The sequence below is a fragment of the Sciurus vulgaris genome (genome assembly GCF_902686455.1).
Source record: "Sciurus vulgaris genome assembly, chromosome: 3".
NCBI classification, from domain to species: domain Eukaryota; kingdom Metazoa; phylum Chordata; class Mammalia; order Rodentia; family Sciuridae; genus Sciurus; species Sciurus vulgaris.
The window spans coordinates 92,169,006-92,194,284 of NC_136463.1; the positions used below are offsets into that span (position 1 = coordinate 92,169,006).

The window sequence follows — 25,279 nt, forward strand, 5'->3', positions numbered from 1 at the left end:
TATTTGAATATGTGTGCATGGATGTGGTCTGAAAATGCAGCACTGATTCTGGGAAGACTGAAACCTGGGAAGCCTGGGTGTAACTGTTCAGGAAAGCAGAAATGTTTTCCTTTGGCTGTTGTTCCTCAAGTTACTTAAATGAAACTCATTGACTATTGATCTGTATATATTGAGATTACAATAAAACATAATGGACCAGTTTCTTTTTGCCTGGCTCACAGGATTGGTATCTTACCTCTCAGGAGTTCAAATCATGATCTTGAATTTGGGAAAACATTGTGGAATCTGGATGGTAGTTGATAAATTTTTAAGACAATGATGTCAGAAAGAAAGGTATAACCTAGAATGTGACGGTAGCACTCACAGGAAGAATAGTGATTGCTGCTTAAAGTATTCAGGCTTTCCCCCTTTCCGAAGTCATCCCACAGCAAGCTGGATTGAAGCTCCTTACCAAAGTATTCACGTTTCCCTTTACAATGGCACTTATATTCTTTTGATTTGTTTTTTTCCCCCTGTGACAGATCCTGGCTGCTCTATTTATCTCTTTAATCTAATTTGTGCTATGACATCAAGCTTTAATTTTATCATTATTATTTTGCTTCTTTTTAAGCACCCATGGTGTGCCAGGCATTGGATAAAATAGAAAAGATACATTCCCTGCTGTCGCTGGTCTCACACATTTAAAGAGAGATGACAGGCAAAATATCCAGTAATTGGCAATAGTAGTCCTCATGCTTTTTCCCCCTTCTCCCTTTTGAAGCAACTTCATCTCTCTGAACAAGCTTAAGAAGTTCCCTGGATCAAAGGTGTCAAAAACCAGGAGGGTTTGAAACAAGTGTCAGAGTAGGGAAACGACTTTCAGCTGTGACTCTGCTCTTCGCCTACCACGTGCTCTTTGCTCTGCACTCCCGCGTCACCTGGGCGGACTCTGGTGTCCCTACTCTGCAGGGGAAGGCGCTCTTCCTGGGCCTCCCCGCAACTGCAACTACCCCACCCCCGTACCCCGCCTCCCGGATTGCAAATCCTTTAGACAAGATGCCTCAGAACTAGAGAGAGGTTTTCTGAGGCTCTGGTTGAGGTGGGTCGACAGCCGCTAGGAACCTCTCAACCAGGGATGTTCAGGCAGGTGCGAACCCAGTTCCCCAGAGACGCCCTCAATGTTTCTTCTCTCTCTCTCTCTCCCACATTTCCTTCTAGGATCTTTTGTCGTCTTCCTAGTAACCCTGAGCCCTCTCCTGGGGACTGCAGAGGAACACTGGGCCATTCGGACCGTACGGGATGGCTCAGTGAGTGTGTGCTTTATCTCTGAATTCGGGTTGGGGCGCCTTATAAGTGAGGCCAAGAGCAACCCGACTCTTCCTCGTTTTCTCCCATCATTTCGCGAAACCCCGAGGGGCAAAGCGCTCTCTCTTTTCCGCAGCACTCAGCGGGTTGGGTACCCTGGGCTCAACCCAGCTGGAGAGTCTCACTCACCCAGACCATACCTGCACCCCGAAGCTTTAAAGTTGCGGAAAACAATTGCGGGGAGCACAGGAGCCTAGGTTGAGGCCAATATATCCACTGCTGCTCGCAAAAGGGAGCGGGCTAAAACGAGGGTCAGGCGGGTGCGCAGGCTAGAGGAAGGGGAGGAGGACCAGGAGGCTGGGCGGAGGGAGAAGGGAGGGGCGGTGAGGAGCAGCTGCTGCGGGAGGATAGGCGCAAGGTGGCTCCCCGCGGCCCCGCGCCCCGCGGCTCCTGGGGACGCACCAGGCAGCCAATGGCTGCACAGAGGTGTACAGCAGATGGCGTCCGACTGCGCTGTTCCTTCCTTCCTCCTCTTCTTCCTCCTCCTCCAGTGCTGAGGAGCCAGAGTCGCCGCCGGGTTGCCAGACGCTGGAATGGGTGGTCTCCCGACACACACCACCATCTTTCTTGCACTCGGGAAGCTTGGGGTTCGGCGGCTCCCACAGGCTGCGGCTGCGGCTCGGGCGAGGCGGGTGAGTGCGGCCGCGCTGCGCCCCGAGCGGGGGATGCCGGGTCCCCTTGGCCCGCCGGCCGGGGCGTGAGGTGACAGCCGCTGGGGTTGGGGGCGCGCTACCAACACAGACTTTGCTTTTTCCTCACCCGGCAGCCTCCCTCGCCCCTTCTTCCCTGCCAGAGCGGGAACTTGGAAGCAGAGCTTCTTGGACGTTTCTGGCTTGGAGCAGCGGAAGGGAAGGCTACCCAGGGCGCAGCGTGCGGGAACCCTTCAGCCGGCTGGCAGGGACACCCTCGCGCGCAGCTTATGAACCAACCGCAGGCAGCAGGAATAGCGATGGGATGGGGGCGACAGGAGCTCTGTTCACTTCACCTCCAGCTAGCTGTGGAGGGTGCCCATGGAGGGAGCCGTGTTCCCCCTCCTGCGCCGGGAGCCTAGGAGCCTAAGATCGGAGGGCGGGGAGTTCTGTGGGCTTTGCGAACAGGTTGACTGAGGGGATCCCTGTCGGTGGCGCTGACTGCAAAATCTGCGCGTGGGCGTACAGAGCCCCTGGAGGATAGCTGAGCAAGCCAAGAAGTTTTGCAGCTTCCCCTGATTTATCCGCGAAGTGTTAAGAGGCTGTAGCAACAGTTTACATTTCCACTGTTCCTGTGGGGTCTAGGGTATGCTGGGGAGAATGGGACTTACAGATCGGACGTGACAGCACGTTATTTATCAAGAGAAGACTGGGGCGTGAGAGGCAAGGAGGACAAGCATATTTTCAAAAGCATCACCCATCTGTACCTGTCACCTTTTGTGCTACATGTTCGTCTGTATTAAAGTTATTTGAATACGAAAATGAAACCTCTCCTTTTAGGCGTCTGCATATTTTGCGTGTTGAAGTTGGGAAGATTGGAGAGAGAGAGAGAGTGTGTGTATATGTGTATGTGTGTGTGTTTTGGGGACAGGAACGTTAAGCTCTCTGGCTCGCTTTAAATTCAAGAAGGGGATAAAAGTTTATTTGAAGGGAGAGGCATATGATCTAATGATATTTTTTTCTTTTTGAAACTCCTGAACTCTGAGCATCTCTTAAGAGCTCTTGCGATTCAATTCTGTACAGGAAGGTAGAGTTTGTCTAAGATTGTGGGTTTTTGGCATGGTCTGTGGAGGACCCCAGGGTTCATTGGTGCTCTATTTATTGCCAGAGTGGTCTGCTGGTAGCCTGCAGTTTTCCACCTACAAGTGCACGGGTAATCTTATAAATGACTATCTGATAAAGGAGCCTGCCTGGCGTTTCAGTACACCTGTGAGTGCTCTGTTATTATGGAAACGGCAATCCACAGGGGCAGGCAGGGGTCTTGTCAGCCAGGTTGTGGTGTGTGTGTGTGTGTAGTGTGTCTGGAGTTTCCTTTTGGCAGGCAAACTTCGGGTGTCAAAGTGATATACTTATTCCCCTGACAGTGTTGAGGCCATCTGGGTTTGTTGGGTAACAGGGAGGAGGGAGGAGGTGATCTCCAGGGTAGCCTTTTTGTACTTTTGACCATACTCAGCTGCTGGTTAAGGCTTCCTGAGAGCCACTTAGGATATAACTAACCAAATCAAGAGATCCTGTTCAGTGGTGAGTGAATGCTGATGTCTTTGTGGGCTAAAAGCTATCTAAAGTCCCTGTCTTGAGGCTTCACTTCGATGCACCGCTGATTTTAAACCCCAGTGCCATTAATAACAGGAGTGTTCTTTTAAAACTTAATGTGGCCAATTCTCTGTTTTCCTTGGGTAGATGTGCCAGTGAACTAAATTCCCTGTAATTGACATCTGCCTTCCTGGCCTGTGTGTGTGTGTGTGTGTGTGTGTGTGTGTGTGTGTGTGTTTTAACCTATCTGCTGGGTGTCAAGGACTGGGAACTTTTTCATTCAAATTTAAGTAAAAATTATGAAGATGATTCTCCTGACCCTGTAACAATATAATCAACGTTACAGAATTTGTGGATGCAATTGTTAATTTTAAAAATATGGTCACATTAGCATAGACACCATCAGAAGCCATTCAGGTTTCTGAAGGTTGGAGATTCATCTGTGGTAAGAATTTGGAGATGTGTGGTCCAGGAAAGGGCTGCTACTGCAGGTGGATTTCAGTAGTCTCTTTTGAGGATGCTTAACATAGTGGGCTCACTTTATATCTATCTTAATAGTTAATAGTTGAAAAGTGCTCAATCTTCCACCATTTCTTTATAAATCGAAGTTGTTGCTTGTTAGAGTTGAAAGGCTGAGAAACAGGAACACTATTAGAAAGTAAATGACTACTGATCATGAAAACCATATAAACACAAACTACTGTTCAAGGACTGACAGTAATACATTGGTAACTAGATGTACCATTCTGTTCTCTGCTGTGTGCCTTTTAAGAGAGAGAGAGAGGGAGAGAAATGGCACTGCTAAAATGCTCATCAGAAAGGCTCTTAAGGACTTTGTCTTCTTGCTGCAGATCCTATTTCTGAAGGAATAATTGTTTTATTATCATCTGTTTAAAAAGTTTGTCTTTAAATCACAAACTAAAGAAGCAGAATGAAAAGATAGGAGTTAAATTAAGGGAAGAGGAGTGTCTGAACAAGACAAATTCTAAGGCATGTTGACTCATTTTAATTATACTTCACAAGTTGAGGCTGAAGTCATGTGATTTCTTCAGAGAAAAACAATCTTGCCCAAACTACAATCTTGCTATTTGTACACCATTGTAAAGATTAGGCATTAAAATAATAACATTGATCTCAAAAGTTTGAATAGAATGATGAAGAATAGTTGACTGGTCCTATTGAGTCAACAGTCAAAATGACAAATGATATATATATATTAAATATATGATTAAGATAAACAGATTAAAGAATCCCAAGCAGTGACAACTACTCTAGTTGGTAGGGGAAAAGAACTGCTCCATCAAAAATAAAGCTTCTGAGATTCTCCACAGGTGGAGTAAAGGGTGAATCTTTGAATAAAAAGAGTAGGGATATTACAGTATCAAAAGTATTTATATGAGCTTCTTAGATATGATTTTGGATTTTTCAGTACCAGTAGCATAAATGCTTCATGTTTTCAAAAGAAGACATTTCTTGTGTATAACTCCAAAAGAAGCAGCTGTAATCACTTTACCACCAGCCAGCTTCCTAAATATACCACAGGTCCTTAATTTAGAGCTGTTAACAGGATTAATATCTACATGATAATCAACACATTAAACCTGTGAAAGGATTTTTTGACACTCAATTCTAGAAATTTATATTGTCAGTTTCATAGGATAGGATTCTATGATTTTTGCAGATCTGAAATCATTGGCACCTTTGCTTTAAGACAAACAATTTATTCACCCTTTAAAACTTCTCCATTAATTGAGATTATCTTATTGATGGTTTTGATGGGAAAATAATGATGAATAATCATGAATAATAAATAGTGGCTCTTGATGAAATCAAACAAGGGGAATTAAGTACAGTTCCCTGGCCAACTTGTCTGTACTTCTTGAGTGAGAAGGAAATAGGAGTCCTAGTCATGGAACTCCTAGGATCATTCTTTCATTTGCAGTCATGATTCCAGGAGAGGACCAGTCATACAAAATATGTTCACATAGTTATTTTTCTGCTTTATAATCCGCTTATGATTTCTAATGAGCATTCTATGGCTACTAGATCAAGCATTTTATTTGAAGGGGGAAATAGAATATTAGTGAAATTTAGTTACTTCATATCTTTTGGTGAAATTCTGAAACCAACTCTAGAGATATTGTAGAATAGAGTTTCAGTGCTGGTGCAGGTCAGGGTTATTGCAGAAGGTGAGGAATTGAACTCAGGCTTGGTTTGTAAGTTTGAACAATTAAGTTATCTGGTACACATTAGAAGTATATATTCTTAAGAGTGTGAATATGCTGCTATGAATAGAGACATTTAAAAGTATCCTGAAATTCATATTAATTTTTGGTCATTAGGTGTTTTCACAATGTGTTCCAAAGGCACAGATTTTTGCTATGATGTGGGAATCTAGAATTTTTGGAAGTTTAAAAAAGAGGTCCTTATAGCAGAAAAGATTATACATTACCTAGATGTGAGGAATTGATGAAAACATGGAAACGTTTCCTGCATGGAACTGAAGGCTATCATCATTGAACTTAGGGTTTTTTTTTTTTTCTTTTTGTGGCAAGGGCCATGATGCATCTTTTGATTTTGCCTCTTTAGGCATATTTTAATTGTGAATCTCTTGTGATTAAATATGCTACAGCTAAAAACAGAATCCTAAGTAACTGATGCACAAATAATTCTTAAGTGCCTTGACTGGTAAGAAGCTTGTTGCTGTGTTCCACTTGCCTGCATGAGGGTTAGCTGCAGATTTGTGCCCAAATGTTATGTTAGCGAACAGTTCATTACTTCTGGAGGAATCACAATGTTGACAAAAGCTCTAGACTTCATGGCAGTTAGGCAGGATTGCCTTGGTCTTAGACTGTAGTTTTGTAGTAATGCATATTTTAATTGTGTGTTCTTTCAAATAGTTATTTTTAAAAGTATACCATGGAGTATGCATAAATGAAGGATTTAATTATAGTAAGACTAAGACTCTCTTGCAGAGTTTGCCTCTGAGCTCTCTTATGATTATTTCCACCTTTTGTGCTTACATTAGACATATTAAGGGAGATTTGGCCAGTGTACATTGATTCAGCCTTATTGGATATAAAAATATCGAAGTATTTCTGTATTAGTAGGTAAATGGATACTCTCTGAACCCCCTGTAGGTGCCATTTCCTGGATGTCCTACAAGCTACTCTCTGCTAACTATTTGATCATATCTTGATACAGTCACTGAGAGAGTTAACCTTCCTGGCATATCAATGGGGCCTTGGGACCCGCTTCAGGGTTATTGTCAGAATCTTTTAATTGGCTTGTGCCTGACCCTACCAGTTGGCAAATATTTTTAATATTATCTCTCAATGTTTTTACTTAATAAATGTAACCATTGGCATTGTGCATAGTTTAACTTGAAATCTGTTTACATTTACATTTTAGTGTTTTCTAACACATGTATCCATTACAACACTTAAATATTGTTATTCTATTGCATATATTTACATTACCTAAGAGCCCAAGGGTATTGAAACCTCTTTCAACTGATTACCAATTCATATAAAGCCACTCTACTTTCAAGTTAATTTGCTTTCTTAGAAAGCATAAAATAAGAATGCTTAAATGTAAAACAAGAATATTCTTATGGGTAGAGCTAAATTTCTAACCCAGGACAATTGTAAAAACTTTAAGTCCTTCTCCCCCACAGGTGTCTCAGACCACTTAATTGAAATGTATGTATATGAGAATAATTTAACAAGGTTTTTCTTTTAAGAAAAAATAATTATTTTTCTACTCTTCTCCATTTCTAGTCTTCAGATAATTTCTTTCATATTGACTTTCATTCATTGCTTTGATTCAGTATTGTTAATGTGGCTTCATGTGACCTGACTTGACCCTTTCCTTGAACTGGAATATCTTCTGGCTGATCACAGAGAAGCAAGGGATATTGATGACTGAGAACTGAGACAGCCTAAGTTTAACTCCTGCCACTCATGAATTTGATATCATACAGTCTTCTCTCAGCCTATCTCCTTCAAGTCACCCTCAAGATTCACACCCCGTCTGTCCCTAGTTATCCAAATTTTGCCTAGTACTCAAGATCCAGTTTTAATTATACTTCCACTGGGTTTTCCTGATTGCACCAGATCACAAAGTGCTGTCTTTGGCTGAACAACTGAGGTGGTAAATTCTAATTTTAATGTTGAGTCAGTTTTCTTTTAGCATCTACTTGTGAGTTCTGGTAAAGGCTTTGAGTTGGAAATGGCACTATTCTCTGCTGAGAATTTGGGAAAATGTTGGAGCGGAGAATGTGATAGAGAACTGGGACAGGATGACATTAGCCATTTGAGGGTTCATAAACACAGGCTAAGTGCATTAGAATTGCTTTGTCTAATCCTCATAATGTTGCAAAGAGGGTATTGCTATTTAGTCCCATTTTTCATACTAGGAAACAGAGACTGAAGGACCTTTACACTTTGCCTAATGCCAGCGCAACTCAAAAACCATAGAGCATGATTTGCATCCTAATTTGCTGGACTGTGAGGGTCATTCACTAGGCTGCCACAGAGCCGGAAGTTTGGGCAGCAAGTTCAGTCTTGACCTCTGCAGGAATTTCTCCAAAATGCATGAGTGCTTACACTGGCACCAGCTGCCAGAGTCTCTGCAGATAATGCAGGTGGCTGATGGGAAGAGTATTGCTGAATCACTTTCACCTGGAGGTGGAAGTGTCATTTGGAAATATGGGGAAAGGCTGTATTTTGATTTGGCACAGACCTTGTGTGTGAAGATTATATCTTAGAGTTGTAAAGAGCTTGAGATATTCACATATAAAAATTTGACTTCTGGAGGAACCATTGGAAAATTCAGGAAATAAATACTTAAAAATCTACCTCATATTCCTTTTTATTAATGGCTTATCATTAAGAGAGAACCATTTCTGCCAAGTATGCAAAGCCTTAGTTTTGAAATTAGCATAAAGAGGAGGAAAAAGGGCAAATCATTTTTCAGATGTGGGTGGGTGTGGATGAGCAATGGCCTTGGTTATTCCTGAGATTTGGTTGTGAGATTTGGCCCTTGTCTGTCTTCTTTGTGTATATCCTGTTGGAAGGTGTCCTTGGTCAAAGGGGACAATGTAGAAGAACTGTTCTATGGTTAGGAATTCATGAGAAATCATATTTTAAAAGATATCTTAAAAGTATTTTGCTGCATCAGTATGAGATCTCTTGATGTGAAATTCCATGGAATGTATAATAAACCCATTTCTATAATCAATGCCTCTTAATTTCTATAGAAATATGCTGTTGGAATATGACCAGTTTCTCTTTGCCTCTGGCAGAATCATATATAAAAAGAAGTGCAGAAGAGTTTTCAAAGAGATTTTTTTACTCATTCCAGGAATGAACTTTTTCACATTCAGAGCTGTCTGGAAATGTGATAGGCTGTATCAAGGAAATGTGAGTTTCCCATCTTTAGGTGTATTCAAGTAGAGGATAAGCAACTACATGTCAAGATATTTGCAGAGAGAACACATGCATTGAAGATTTATTGAGCACACACTATGTGCCAAACACTTCTTCATGTAGTGATTTATGAATTCCTCTCAAAAACTTGTGAGGCTGGTTGTATTATTATTTTCTCACATATTAGTAAGTAACTTACCCCAGGTTAGGTTTTATACCTAGGCACTCTGGTTCTAGAGCAGCACTGTTGAACAGAAGTAGAATGTGAGCTACAAATACGTTTCCCAAGTTCACTCTTATATTTTCTAGTATTAGAAAAAAAGAAAGAAAGCAAACATTGAAAGTAATTTTATTAATATATTTTTTAACCCATTAAGTTTCCATTTCAACATGTACTCATTGTGAAGTTATTAATGTGCTGCTTTAGATCTTTTAAATACCAAGTATTAAAATTCAGTCTATATTTTATTACTTTGGAAGCAGATCTTGGTTCAGACTAGTCATGTTCTAGTTGTTCTATGGACACCCATGGTTGGTGGCCACCACACTGGATATGCCTAGAACCCACGCTATTAACAGTTCCTTTTTCCTGCCTGCCTCTTAACTGCCAGGTTTTCTTCTAATGCATATACCATTAGTCGCTGCATAGGCAAGATCATTCTTCTATTAAATTTGTCCTTAAATAATGGCACAAATAATATATTATTGAAAAAAAAAGTTTAAAGCACTTCCATGACTTCTCTCTTGGAACACATTTACTTTTCAAAACCTGTAAGATAAGGTTCCTTTCTATCTCATCTGTAAAAACAACTGAATACAATATGCCTTTCATTGGTGAAGATGGAGCACAAACTGGCTTTCATTCACTTCACCATTATCTATACACATTACATCACCAAATCACCTTGCCTATCTTCTTTCCAGGCTAAAGAATCTGTTTCTTTTGACTTTTTTGTTTTTATGGATTGTATTATATGTAGCCAGCTGCATATGAAATGGGCTTAGCTTGGGATCTGTTCATCTCTATGGGGCATGAGAAGGGAAAAATAAACTTTATGACTATGCCTAGCCAGTTTTTCCAATTTAAACCTGATACCCATTTCTCAGCCCTCTTTTACTTCGTCAGTATTTTGATTTCTGCAGCCAGAAGTGACATGTGGCCCACCAAAGTGATATTTCTGACCAAATTGTAGTAATTTTTTGGTAGGGTTGTTCGTTTCCTGGCAGGTTGTATTATTCCCAGTGATCAGAAGGGCTTTTCTCAAGTTGAATTTCTGACAGTAACCGACCCTCTGGGCTGTGACATGCTTCAATTGAAAAAACAGAATGTGACATGCCTTTCATTGTGCAGAACACATATAAAAAAAAAGTCCTGTATTTTCTTTGTGAGTGCAACCTCTATCAAAACTGTATGTGATCGTGTTGAAACATTTTAATAATTTCAAATCTTTCACTGTGGGGGACATATTACATATGTAGCTTAAATCTGACTAAAAAAAAACTATTAAGAACAAGGCTTCTGTTAAAAAATTCTAAACTTCGCAGGGAGGAATTTCCTTGTGTACACAGAGTCTAAGGATGTGTCATCTAATATTATGTGCATGATTATTTGATATTTCATTTGGAATTGAAACATAATGCTTGTGGACATAATATATTTCCAGTGAAGTACTTCTTTTAGTTTTTTTTTTAAAAATATCTAAGAAGTTTGTGCACAGTAAGGCAAATTAATGTAAAGTGCAAGATGTGCTTGTAAACTGTATGAATAAATTCAAAGATTATTTATAGAGCACCTGCTGTGTGCACAAAGTAGATAAAAGTTGGTATAAGATACCAGCCGGGGCCAGGGTTGTAGCTTAGTGGTAGAGCACTTGCCTAGCACGTGTGAGGCACTGGTTTCAATCCTCAGCATCACATAAAAATAAGTGAATAAAATAAAGGCATTATGTCCATCTACAACTAAAAAATATTATTTTTTAAAAAAGATACCAGCCCAATTTCTAGCAATTACAGCCTACCTGGGGAGATGGGGCATATACATCCTCTGCCCATAGCAAAACCAAATTGCCTTATTTATATATGTCTATCTTTCTAAGTATGAGCCCCATAAAAGCAGACAGTGCATCTTAATCTTATTTGGATCCTCATCACCTTGCAGAGAGTAACTATAGAATAGCTATGTGCTGAATTAAATGAAAGAGATGTTGGTTTTATTTACATGTATTAATTAAAATATAGCTACAATGCTATATTTATAATGGGATCATCTACATCAAATTTGCATTTTAAATAATGAAGATGACTAAAGTCTAATCCCAGTCCCTTTTGTGCTCCCCTGACTAGGTCAGCTTTGTTGACTCTATTTCGTGATCTCTAAAAACTCAGCTGCACTAAAAGAATTGTGTTCACCTAAAGGGAGGGAGGGGATATGGATGTCTTTTTCAAAATGCCAAGGCCATACTGGGGTTTAAAATGAGTCATGGAGATCTATCTATCTATCTATCTATCTATCTATCTATCTATCTATCTATCTATCTATCTATCTATAGTTTTGTTTAGAACCTGCATTGGGCTCCCAATGTCTATTGAAGAATACAGTGCTAAATGATACCAGGACAACCACTAAAAATTAGTAAAGCTAGTTAACCTGCAGAGCTGGCCCTCTTTGACTATTCAACTAAGGACATCAAACCTGCTGTGCTGCCAGTTGGACAATTTGAGCTGGATACAAAAGTAGATGCAGTGAGGAGTTTAGATCATCAGGAAAACTTATTTTTGATATTTTACATGCAAAGAGTTCAGTGCACTTTTATAGATTAAAATAATTCTTCCTAGCCTATTGGGTTCTATAAGCAAAATATAGCCAATGGTTATGTACTGCTTGTCTACAATGTGCCACATACTGTGCTTGGCCCAGTTGGGGTATATGGCAGTACTTGAAAATTGGTCATGCACTTATAGAATTTTTATGGAGCTTATGTGGATGTAGGAAGGAAATGGAAAGGATGCTTCAAAGATAAAATTCATCTTGGGATTTGATAAATGAGCAGATCCAGGATGAGAAGGAAGGAATTGGTCTCTCTGTGTGCCTATTTGATTTTGTTACACTCTTCCCAACATTATTTTTGATTCGGGACTCTATATGCTATTCTTTCAACTAGGTTATTGATATCCTCTTTAATATAAAATCTTAATGTACAGTGTTTTAAAACTGATGGCTTAAGAAACATCTTTAAGATTCATTAAAAACAACAAAGATAAGAATACTTCTATGCAACCATAATGCAAGCAGAATGATTTATCTTTGATTTATTGGTTCATGTAAAACAATAGCATTCTCAAACTGTGTTTTGAAAACTTGTGATGCTCACAATCTAAGTAAGTGAGACCCAAATCTTTATAATATAAACAGTTTTGTCCAGGTGGGTCAGAGTGTGATAGGGAAGTATGCACAGGGACAGAATTATTCATTAATTTGACCAGAGGCTGGCAAGCAAAAATGCTTGGTAAGTGCCTACAAGATAAAAACACCTGGTGTGGCAACACATTCAGCCCCAACAAATGAAAACCAAGACACTTAAAATAGTATGAAATCATTTATGCTGTGATGCCTTAGGAAGTGAAAATAGAATGATGGGAATTCAGTAGGGCACACGCACCCAAAAGGAAATGTGTACCTATTTGAATGATAGGAAAGAGAATCCAAGATGAGAGATAAAGAAAAACAGTGAAGAGGAAGCAAACAGTTTAACTGAAAGTGAAAAAAACATAGTTGTTGGGATTGAACATGATCAGGAATATGTGATTGAAATGAACAAATGGGATGATTAAAATGGATGAGGGAAAGAAAGCATGCTGCTCCAGAGATGTAAAAGTTGCAAAAGTGGGAGAAATTTGTACAATCTAGTTAGATTATGCATTGTCTAGGCCTTATAGAAACTTTATGAACAAGAACAAAAACAAAAGGGAGAGAAATAAAACAGTGATGCAGTGAAAGTAAATGCTGTTCATAACATACTGTCAGAGTTCATGCATGTGCACGCAAGTTGCAGGCTTCCCCATTTAAAAGAAGGAATCTTCTGACACCCTTTCCAGTTACCTTCCCACATCTTGTTGACTTTTCAAATTCTAGCTTATGAGAGTAGAATTTGTTCCTCTTTCCACTCACCCTTCACATCACCTAGACAAGGTTCTGCCCCCACTTCTCCAACTGAACTAGTTCGTTCCAGAGTCACAAAATGTTTTCCAGTTGTCAAATCTAATGGTCACTTTCCAGTCTTTATTATGATGATTGAAAGAAAAATCTTAGTATATAAGAGGAGCCAAGAATGGATTGGCAAAGTTTCCATGATCCTGCCATTTTGATTTTCCTTCTAAAGCTGCCAAAATAACTACTGAAGATTTAGACAAGGGAAATGGGTCATTTTGAACTAAATGTGAACTGAAAAAGATTAAAATGTACAACTTTGCCAACAAAGAATAAATCCAAAGTAAAGTTGAAATTGGTTTATTAGCCTTTGGAAAGTGAGCAATATGTAGGTAAGTAAAGGGAAATTTAATTAGAATTTATAAGTAAAAAATGTGTTTTATGGCAGATACCCTGTTAACTCTGTGGGGAACTGTTGCTGGTGCAGACACATTCCTCTTCCTCGAGTACTTTGACATCAAAATGTATAAAGGGGCAATGTTTTGAAGGGATGCATAAATATGGTCATGTGCTTAGACACGGATGCCCAATGAGCACCCATTGTTTGTTGATCCAGAGTGTGGAAAGAACAAAGAGTGTGCTTGTAGAATATTCTGGTTGACAGTGTTACCAATAAAATTGTCTAAGAACACCTGCCAACCCCTTTGAGTAGTTCTGCATTTCTTTGGTTGCATCCTCTTCATGCTTTCTTCCTTTCTTCACCTTAATTTCATGATTAAAAGCTGTCATCAGATCTGCATTATCTAGACTGGCATTTGGAGGTCTCATGCTTAGTTTTCTAACATTTTCTACTAGTGTTCTTGCATGGACCTGGGGTGGCTACACTTGTCCTTGAAACACTGTGTGTTTCTCCTTCCTGTGGCTCATTGCAACTTTGGTGTCTGTTTTGCCTGTCTCTCTATCTGATTCATCCAGTCCTAGTTGAATGAGCAGAATGTTCACCCTCCATGACCAGCCTCAGGAGTAGATCTTGCCTTCCCCAAGATTCTTCAGTGTCCTTCCTAGGAAAAAGACCAGGTGAGCAAGGGGCTTTGCAATTATGTGAGAAATATTTTGATGCACCTTCCCCCCGCCACTCTTTATTTTTTATTTGTTCTAATTAGTTGTACATGACAGTAGAATGCATTTATAGAATTTGATAAATCATACATAAATGAAGTGTGATTTCTCATTTTTCTGATTGTAGGACCACATCAGTCATGCAGTCATGTATGCACATGAGGTAATAATTTGTTTCTCTCTACTATCATCTCTACCCCCAAACCTCTTCACCTCCCTTCACTCCCCTCTACCTAATCTAAAGTAACTATTCTTCCCTAGAGCCCACCCCCACCCCCACATTATGAATTAGCATGTGCATATCAGAGAAAACATCTGGACTTTGGTTTTTTGGGTTTGGCTTATTTCACTTAGCATGATATTCTCTAACTCCATCCATTTACCAGCAAATGCCAGAATTTCATTTTTCTTTAAAACTTAGTAATAAGTTTTAAATATATATCGCAAATATATATCAAATTTTCTTTATACATTTTTCTGTTGAAGGGCAGCTAGGCTGGTTCCATAGTTTAGCTATTGTGAGTTAAGCTGCTATAAACATTGATGTGGCTGCATCACTGTAGTATGATAAGTCCTTTGAGAATAAACTGAGGAATGGAGAGCTGGGTCAAATGGTGGTTCCTTTCCAAGTTTTCTGAGGAATCTCCATACTGCTTTCCATAATGGTTGCACCATTTTACATTCCCACCAGCAATGTATTTGTGTACCTTTCCCCCTACATCCTGACTAACACTTATTGTTGCTTGTATTCTTGATAATTGCCATTCTCATTGGAGTGAGATAAAATCTTAGCATAGTTTTGATTTGCATTTCTCTAATTGCTAGAGATGTTGAGTACTTTTTCATATATTTGTTTTTATTTTTTTTAAATTTATTTTGATTTATTGTAAACAAATGGGGTAAAACTTATTTCTCTGGTTGCACATGAAGTAGAGTCGTACCATTTGTGTAATCAAATGTGTACCTAGGGTAATGATGTTTGTCTCACTCTTATTTTTCCTTCCCTCACCCCCTCCCCACCCCTCATTTTCCTCTATATAATCCATCCTTCCTTCATTCTTGCCTCCCTTCCACCCCTCATTATGTATCATCATCCACTTATAAGAGAAATCATTCGGCCTTTGGTTTTTTGGGATTGGCTTATTTCACTTAGCACGATATTCTCAAACTCCATCCATTTGTCTGCAAATGCCATAATTTTATTCTTTATGGCCGAATAATATTCCATTGTGTATGTATACCACAGTTTCTTTATTCATTCATCTATTGAAGGCACCTAAGTTGGTTCCACAATCTAGGTATTGTGAATTGAGCCTCTATAAACACTGAAATAGCTGCATCACCATATACTGATTTTAAGTCCTGTGGGTTTAGGCCAAGGAATGGGATAGCTGGGTCAAATCGTGGTTGCATTCCAAGTTTTCTAAGGAATCTCTATACTGCTTTCCAGAGTGGCTGCACCAATTCGCAACCCCACCAGCAATGTTTGAGTGTGCCTTTTTCCTCACATCCTTGCCAACACCTATTGTTGCTTGTATTCTTGATGGACCCTTAATAATAATAAAATACTGTTGCCACCTATATAATAATTGCTGCTGGGATTTCTCAATTAAATTCTTAGATTCTTGCTTTTAGATTCTAGGTTTAGTCCAGATTTACTTTTTCCTCATCTTTTTTATTTGGTTAGACACTGTTACTTCAAAGGAATTCAAGAGAAAGGACTGTTGAAGAAGAGAAAGGTTAAGCCGGGCCTTGTAAAAGAGAAGAGACACACTAATACCACTATAACCATTAAGCACAGACATTTATTAAACACCTGCACTGGGACTTTATGTCAGCTCTGAGTTTGGGGAGGAATTCTGAGTGCATGGACAATCCACAGGGAGATTTATCTGGAGAAAAAGAATGTATCAGCTCATTTTAAAAAGAGACTCAGGACATCAAAGTCATCCCCAAAGTACCCTTTCAAATCTAACAAGTCAAGCAAAACTATGGTTAATGATATACTTGTGTTTATCAGGGCTGGCATTAAGTAAAATTTATAATACATTAGAGTTTACATTATAGTTTTATTTTTGTGCTGTGTGCACACTTGAGTACATTGGATCTCATTGTATGATTTCTACATTATCATTATTTCTTTTTGGGGACTCTTATATTATGTTAAATGGCTACTGGGGTTTCTTGCATTTTTTTTTTGTGATGTTACTGAATGTGTGTGTGTGTATTCTTCTTAATGCCAAGTCCTTGATCAGAAAAACAACCCCCAAAGTTATAATTTATAATTTTTTTCAGGAAATATAATTCAATTTATGACCCAGTTTTTTACAACATAACAGTGCAGAAAGGAAAGTATCTTTGTTGGTGTGTGGCATTAGTATAAATATTGTTATATTGCAGTGTAATTTATGTTCTGGCTTTTCTTTTCATATGAGTATTGTAACTGCTTTACAGTCCCAAATCTTGTAGTATATTTGGATTCTCTCCATTATGCTGAGCATATTATTATGTATATAGTAGGAACTAATTTTAGAATTTCTTAAATGAATCATATTAGTGTAAGAAAACAATCTTTGAAACTTCATTGAATGTAGGTTAATCTTGCTTTGATAATTTAGAGTTCCTTTAGGAACTTGGAGTATTCCCAGAAACACTGAGAAAATCAATTACCATTGAATAGAACTATAAATTCTGTTTATTTAAGTTTTCTGGGGTTTTAGACATATAATAAATGGGATTTTACTATAAGTGGGAATAGATAAGTAGATCCATTCAGTCTACAACAAATTTATGGAAGAGTACAAACAGATTAGTTACTGATGCAAATGGGGCTAGATCTACGGAGAGGTTGGTATTAAGCAGTTTTTTAAAGAAATTTCCTGTATTCAGAGTATAATGGTATAATGGGTAGAAATTGTGGAAGAGAAAAGATGTCTGGTCTAAAGCTAGGTAAACTGTAAAGGCCAGAGCTGAAGGAGTGGATTGGCAAAGGTTGCAGGCTAGCTGTCCACCACATATGGTGGTTTTTTGGGGTGTGTGTGCATGTCTGTCTTAGTCCTTTCCATGATGCTATAATAGAATACCCAACAGTGGGTAATTTATGAAGAACAGAAATTTATTCTCTGACAGTTCTGGAAGCTGGGAAGTCCAAGATTGAGGCAATGGCAGGTTCATGCCCTGGTTCCAAGATGGTACCTCACAGCTGCATCATGTAGAGAGAAGGAACATTGTGTCCTCACATGGTGGAAGAGAGAACACATTCCTGCAAACCCTTTCTATTGTGGCATTAATCTACTCATTGATCTAAATGCTTCCCATTAGACACTATTTGTCAACCCTATTGCTTGGGGATTAATTTTCTAGCACATGAATTTTTGGAGGGGATAAAATGATTCAAACCATAGCAGTGTCTTTAGTTCATTTGGGCTGTTGTAACAAAAATACCATCAACAGGTGGCTTAAAGACAACAGAAACTCACTTCTGACAGTAGGTCGAGAACTCCAAGATCAAGGTGACAGCAGATTCAGTGTCTGATGAGGGCTGCTTCCTGGTTCATAGGTGGCGCCATCTTCTTTTGGCCTCTCAGGGTAGAAGGGGCAAGGCAACTCTCTGGGGTCTCTGTTATGAGGCTGCTCACTAATCTTCTTTAGGAGGACTCAGTCTCCATGAACTAATTACCTCCCCAAAGGTTCTACCTCCAAATATCATCACTTCAAGGGTTGGGATTCCAGTGAATGAATTTCGGAGGACATAGACATTCAGACTGTAGCTGTGCATATGTGTGTATATGTGTTCGTCTTTTCTCTTTCTAACTCTAATCCCCCCTGCCCCACTGAATTTGATTTCCTTCAATCAGGTGAGCAGAGTCCAGTTTTCCCTAGTTTCTAATATCTAATGTAGGCTTTTTATTCTCACTTATGTAGAGGTTTTCTCTTTCCCCAAATTATTCAGTAAAGTAGTAAGAATCATGTCTGCTTTTATACATTTAATTTTTTAAATCAAGGGTTTAAATAAAACTTTCAGAATCTTTATCCAAAATCCAGAGGGATTAATGGATTTTCATATTCCCTGAACAATCGAGGTGGCAGTTTGCTAGTGAACCTCACAGTTTGAGAGAGGTGTAAAATGGGTCCATATTTCTGGTTATAGAGTTAAAATTGTAGAAAGGAGGTCTGGGACTGTAGCTCAGTGGCAGAGTACTTGCCTAGCATGTGTGAAGCACTGGGTTCAATCCTTAGCACCACGAAGAAGTAAACAAATAAAATTGTAGAAAGGGGGCTGGACACCGGGGCTGGGGGGCAGGTAAGCACTTAGGGCATCAATGCATGTAGAGTGTGTGAAGATGCATCTTAAGTGTAAGAGTCAATTGCTTTATGAATGGTGTGCATATAAAATAACAGCATTTTAAAGTCACCATATGATCTCTCTTCTGATTTTAAAATGCATGTGTAACAGGATTAAGTAAGTTTTACAAGTAGGTGCTTTCAATTTAACATACATATCAAAAGTGTGTGTGTGCCTATTCCAGTGGACTCAAAGCAGATTCTTTTGCATTTTATCAGTAGGAAAATGGGACCTTGCATTATACTCTGGCCCTCTATCCATGGCTTCTACATCTAACAGACCTCTGATTGAAAATTGTTTTTTATTACCTCTGTCCTGGAAGTGTACAAACTTTTTTGTTGGCGTGATTCCCTAACCACTACAATATAACAGCTATTAAGATAACATTTCCATTGTATTATGTATTATAAGTCATCTAGAGATGATTTGAAGTATATAGGAGAATGTGCATAGGTTATGTGCAAATACTATGCCTATTTATGTAAGGAACTTGAACAACCTCAATTTTGGCATTTGTAGGGGATCCTGGAACCAATCCCCCGTACTGAAGGATGACTGTATTTGGCCTACTTACCACTTCCTTTGGAGACTTGTTGAGTCTAACTCCCTCCTGCCAGTCCACTTCCCACACCTGACAGGCTGCACCTGCAGACCCTGCCTAACACTCCAGCTCTCTGCTTTCCTCTCTCATCATGTGTTTATTTTCCTGCTTCCTCTCCCTGGTCTTCCTCTAGTTCCTTGTCCTCTTCTCACTTTCTAGGACAGTGTCCTCTTCCCCTCTTCTCTCCTAGTGTAAGCAGCATTGTCCTTTCCTTCAAAGTATGTTCTGTTCTGTTATAAAGCAAAATACACATTTTTTTCAAAACCACCACACTGCAAAATCACACAATAAAAATTCACAGGACTTTTGGGAAAAAGATCATAGGGGCATAGCATTCAAAAACTTCCCCAGTCATCCATAAAATAAAAGGTAAGAAACTAACACAAAAGAGTAGTATGTTTGGCACATAGAAAATAGTTAAGAAATAACTAAATACTTCGTGTCATGTTTTACCTTGAAAAAGATATGAAATTTACTTGTGGAAGTGAGTTTCAGGAAGGCTATTGCTTGTTCATTGTTAAGTGGTGGAAGGAGATTTATTGGAAATCTGTCAGAAAGTGGTAGAAAGTTGTGACACTAACAGGGTGTGGCTCAAGCTGATCTGAGGTCCCTGGAGAGGTCTGTGCTTCTGTTCCATTTGTGTATTATATCCTGGCTCTGCTCTGCTGGGTGCAGGCTTTTGCATGTTCATGTACAGTTTTCACAGATGAAATTGCTGCATTAGCAAACAGAAAATCATGCTATGCTCAAATTGCTCCCTATCAATTTTATGTTTTCAAAATTGGCGCCATGACAGAACTGACTATACACTGTTGTGAATTTATGTGGATTTGCATGACTTTCTGTGACTTGTCATCTTTCCCATTAGACTAGATATTTGAAGTCAAGGATGGATTTTTTTTTTTTTTTTTTTTTTTTTTTTTTTTTTTTTTTGCTTAAGCCCCCAACCAGTTTGTAGCCTTATCATGTAGTGCAGTGTCTAGTTAGTGGTAGGCACTTCAAAATCGAATGAATTTTTCAGTTCATCGTCTTCTATTTTCTCAGGACCCTCATATCTGTTACATACCCTGTGAATGAAAGGATTAATGGCTGATTAGAGTATAGTGTATCATTGTACCTGGAGAGAAAAATCTTGGGATGGTTCTTTCATGAATTAAGCAGAATTGAACTGAAAAAATAGTATATGCCGGATCATTCAATGGATTGACTTAAGAGAAGTCCTTGTTCAAAAGTTATTTTTGAGAATTGAAAAACAAAGGACAGTAAATAAATTCTGAACTTAGTTACTGAAGGAAGCTGTTGCCCAGCTAATGGCTAGAGAGATCAATGCAGTTGTGCTATTACCAGGGCCTAGGAATGGAGCTACCCTGAGGGACCTAGAACCATGAAGAAGTCACAGCCATTGCTGAAAGTGCTGCAGAAAGAGAGAGGTAGACACTTCTGTCTTCCCACTGCCAGTTTCCTATCAGGTCTTCTATCGGAAGCCAGTTGGCAGGTGAGTATGAGAAACGTAGTTTGCAGGAATCAGCTGTCTGCCCCACAGAGAGGAGCTGGAGGTAAGGCAGAGGGCAAAGGGGGCAAATGGTTGGTATGCCCCCCCCCCCATTTCATTGCCTTTTTTTGCAACCCATCAGTGGTATCAATGCTGCCTTATGAATCACTTTGTGAAAGGCTTCCTAATCAGTTCAGTAAGATGCACGGCACTTCGGACTTTAATTAAGTTTCCTTGAGAGAGCTCATTGGGTGATGGATTATTTATGTCAAAAGTGTGAAGTGTCAGCTGTGCGTATCCAGTGAACCAGAGGGGTGCAATATTTCTCACAAAGATGATTTCCCCCCGCTAAAAAAAAAAAATTTAAAGATGAAATCTCTCTCTAGCATGGAGTCACCGTGGCAATGTGGTACACCTCACCTTTAACCTGTTTTATTGTCCTTGTGGTTTGTAGGAAATATTGTCATCCAGAAATTATATTGCCAGCTGAATACTAAAGTATTCTCCAGGGCAAAGCAAAAGTAATCAAAGTGAAGCTTTTACAAATAACAATTTGAGCACAGGTTCTCCATGAGACTGAGGACATTCTGTCTACTCTGGCTGCCTTTTTATTTCATTCATTCCTTGTATTATTTAACACAATGCTCTATACTGCAGAAATGGATGGCACGGATTTCTTTTTGTAAGATATTAAAGGGCTTAGGTCATTGAGAAGACAATGTTTTGTGAGCTCCATTCTTTGTTTTTAGTTTTGTAAAATCTAAAAATTTAAAACATGGAAATAAGAAGCTTTAAAATCACTGGCTAATTCTTTCCAGAAGAAATTAGTATTATAATACAAAATGGAAATTAATTTTAATAAATTATCTTAAGTTTCCAAAAAAAACTTGACTTTTTTTCTGCCTGGAAATATTTAGTTCTGAACTTGAAAGATGATATGTGCAAGATAATTTTTAATTCTTAGTCTATAAAATTGTCATCATGATGAAATATTTGTTAACCTTTCGTCTGTTGGTAGCTCTGTGAAGTGCAATTTACAAGGCAAGTTACAGTGACATCCTCTGGCTCTGTAAAGGGAGATAATTTATTTTAGCTAAGAGATTTTTAAGCCACATACTTAAGAGGGCAAATAAACAAATTTCGTTCTTTCTTTTATCTTGGATGGCAATCTGTTTATGGCAGCAAATACAACCTTAACTTCTTACTATCTTGTTTTTTTCCCTCATTCAATTCCAAATATTCCTCCACCTCTCTCCCCTGGGTGGTACCTGTTATGGGAGGGGTATTTGGCCTACAGTGATCTACCCTTGTCTGATCTGGCTCCCCCTGAGATGTAAATCCTTTGCTGGTCTTTGGGTTTTGCCAGACTTTCCTAACACTGGCTTCTGCACAACATATCAGTTCCCACCTGCTCTGTCTTCATTAGGTCTACACTGCCCTTGGTATAGCATTCTCTACCACTGGAGGAGGTCTTTCAGGTCTGTCGCTTGCCCCGTGTGCCACAGTCTTGCTCCTCTTACCCCAGAGGATGATGTTCAGTTGCTCCTCCTGCTCCATCAGTCATGCAGAAAGCTTTATGAGACAGTGTAACTCCTCTGTCCAGCCTCTGCTGCCTTTGCTTCTGGGACACAGCAGCACTGGGACAGTGAGATGTAGGACTTACCGTTTCTGAAGGCTATAGAAGAAAAGCCAGATGAAGCTCTGAGGGTCTGATTGTTCTCCAGCACTCATCCCTTTCTTAGAAATTCAAACTGCCTCTAACTTTTATTTCCTTTTAAATGTGTGTGCTCTGTTTCAAGCAGAACTTAAGTTTGTAACCTAACCTTCCTGACCTACACAGGGAGCTGAGGGAGTATGTATACTCGATAATCAAGAATTAGAAATTTATTTTTTCTGATTTCGAGACTTCCCTTTGAGGCAATGATCAATTCAGAAGAGGTCCTCTGGATTGGGGAAAAGGGACTTAAGATCCCAGTTAAGAAATTTGACAAAACCAGGGTAAGGGCACCACAGCTAATACCAAGGTTACTTTATTAAACCACGTCATATTACTCCTGGGAGTCTACTTTCTTAGATCTAAAAGAGGGATTATAATACTGAATTTGTATGGTTTTTATTAAGATTTTGTGTGACTGATTAGCCCAGTAACCAAAAACCAACCAACCAAACAAACAAACAAAAACCTGTTCTCTTTCCTTCTACTTGTCCCTGCTACCGTGTAGTTCAGAGACAGAATGAGGTTTAATTGAAGGATCAAATAAAATCAGAAAGCCAACTCAGGGCTGTACAACCCAGGGAATCACGTGGAGGTAAAGCCATCATAAAGTAGTCTAGTGCTATCGCAGAAGCAGCACATAGGCAGGATAGAAAATTAGACAACACTGACAAGCAAAAATAGAAAATAGTTCTTGTATTCCAAGACAGAGATCACTACTTTTAACACTTTAGTGTATATCCACTGTGATCTCCCCTTTTCTGTCAGTATACATATATGCACATTTTATAAATGTTTTCATCTTGTTTAGCACTAAAGAACGTGCAAATTTCCCAAATTGTCTCCAAAATATCTTTCACTGCTGTTCATTCCAAGTAGCATCCAAAAGAGGACCACATATTCCTTCTGTTTGTTATGCCTCGAGTTTCTTTTATCTAAAGCTGCCCATTTTTAATGATGTTGCCTGGTTTGAGAATCCTGTCCAGTTGTCCTGTCACGTGTCTCACCTTCTGGATTCATCCGACTGGGTTTTCAAGGCCTTCTTGGGTTGTTTCTTTCTCTGGATGTTTATCTAAAATGTTTATCCATATTTTGGGCTTTGGTGCTTCAGTGGTGATTTTGCTTACTGCAGTTTGCATCAAATTGGAAGACACACAATCTTATTAATGCTGAACTTGATAGCTGGAGTGATGACATTCTGACCCTTCCATCATACATAATGTGTGTCTCCTCTGTGTAAAAAGTAATTGTGGGGTTACTTTGGCATCATATAAATGTCTGATTTTTTTTTGCTAACCATGGACTTAATAGTTGTAGCATCCATTAAATGTAGTTGGATATAAAGGAATGGTTAGGTATGTTGTAGAGATGGAGATTGGCATGGCACATTTGTAGAAAGGGGGCTCCTTCAATTCTCTGTTTAAGTTAGGAAGGTAGACATATTTTCGTAGTCTTAGGTGAGACACATCTTGGTGATCAAAGCACACAGGATTGACAGAATTATCAAAGCGAGCCCCAAATTCAGAAAAAAGCATCAGGAAATTTTAAAAGAGATTACTTTGAGTTTATGACTGAGATGAGTATAAAGAGAGGGTCAAAACTTAGAAAATGATAGAATTCATAATCCAATGTTACTCAAGAAATTTAAAGCACTATAAAAATGAAATCCAAGAAGTTTTAAAAAATGATGTTGGATGACTTGTTTTTCAAGGAAAAGTCTTGAGTTGGGATATATTTTCCTTTATATCTATATAGTCTACTTTTGATTAAGTACCAGAGTTTTATGAGCTCTGACAATTTTTTCATAAGCCCTCTCTTTTCAGCTCTCCAGGTGTAAATTATTCTCTTCTGTTTGCCAGGAGTAAATTACCCGTACTCTGGCACAGTGACTATTTCTGAGTCTGCTAGGAAGATTCAGTGGTTGTGGATCTTTAAAGAGTTTCAAGGTCTGGTTTTAGAAATAAGCTGCTTTAAGTGCGCCTAGAGTCAAGTTCACAGAAGGAACCTATGTGGCTGGTTTTCTTGTCCTCCTGAACAAGATTCAAAATTTTTTGGAGATTTGGAGAGAAATCTGGACCTTTCCTTGGCAAATATAAAGATTTCTGGTGTCAGAGGGTGTGGTAGATCCCATTTTAGTTCCTTTCTTATTTGTTGAAGTATTAGAAATATATTGCTGTATTTTTGTTCTAGGTGCCTCACCTCTATAACTGAGCCACAGAACTTATTTTGGCCAAAGAAATATGAGAGCAAGTAATGAGTGCTTCTTAGCAGAAGTTTTAAGAGCCATCACATGATTCCTCCAATGCTCTTTCCCCTCTCTTCTCTAAGAATGGCATGTCAGAAAGAGATGGCTCTTTCAGCCTGGCTTTCAGATCTATGAACATGTAGCAAGTGTGGGAGATGAACCCTTTGGTTGAAAGCCACTACGGTTTTGGCCTGTTTGTTAATGCAGCATAATTTAGCTAACCCAACAGATACAGAGGAGAAATGTGTGGTGTGAAGATAAGACACAGATTGTGCTGAAGCCGATGAGAGGGTAAGATTGAGAAATTTAGGTGGTGACCAGCATTGCTTAGTTGACTTGGATGCACCTGAATTTCCTGTTTTGTTCTATGAGTCAATGAATTTGGCCACCAGACCAGAAGGGGGTTAAAGTTCCCACTGAGAGATACCTGAAGCTACTGGAGATATGTCTGTCACTGCACATCACAGTTGTTTATGAGAATAAGGGACTTCCTCTGATTGGATCATGATTCTATTTTGAGGTTAATACTAGTGGTCTTTCAGTACAATTAACTGAAAGTGAGCTGGGACTTTTTAATTATTTTTCTTCCAGATATGCTATCAGAGATAGTTATTGGAATTG

At 39.1% G+C, this 25,279-nt stretch overlaps 2 protein-coding genes across 4 annotated transcripts in view; one reads left to right on the forward strand and one right to left on the reverse strand.

Annotated features, from left to right (window-relative positions):
* Positions 1-22,256, reverse strand: part of LOC306658139 (small ribosomal subunit protein uS7m-like) — a gene marked incomplete at its 5' end in the record, with an annotated part of 34,532 nt that extends 12,276 nt beyond the window's left edge. Inside the window, 2 exon segments of the mRNA XM_079134887.1 lie at positions 1,747-2,056; positions 22,220-22,256. Of these exon segments, the coding sequence (XP_078991013.1) occupies positions 1,747-2,056; positions 22,220-22,256 (347 nt within the window).
* The window catches only part of THSD7B (thrombospondin type 1 domain containing 7B), an 842,386-nt gene continuing 818,188 nt past the window's right edge, over positions 1,082-25,279 (forward strand). For 2 of the 3 annotated variants that reach the window (XM_079135599.1, XM_079135601.1), the window contains exon 1: positions 1,736-1,976. The gene's annotated coding sequence lies outside the window, so the exon portion shown is untranslated. Of the gene's footprint in view, positions 1,127-1,735; positions 1,977-25,279 lie in introns of those variants that run through there. The other variant, XM_079135600.1, reaches the window with a different exon arrangement.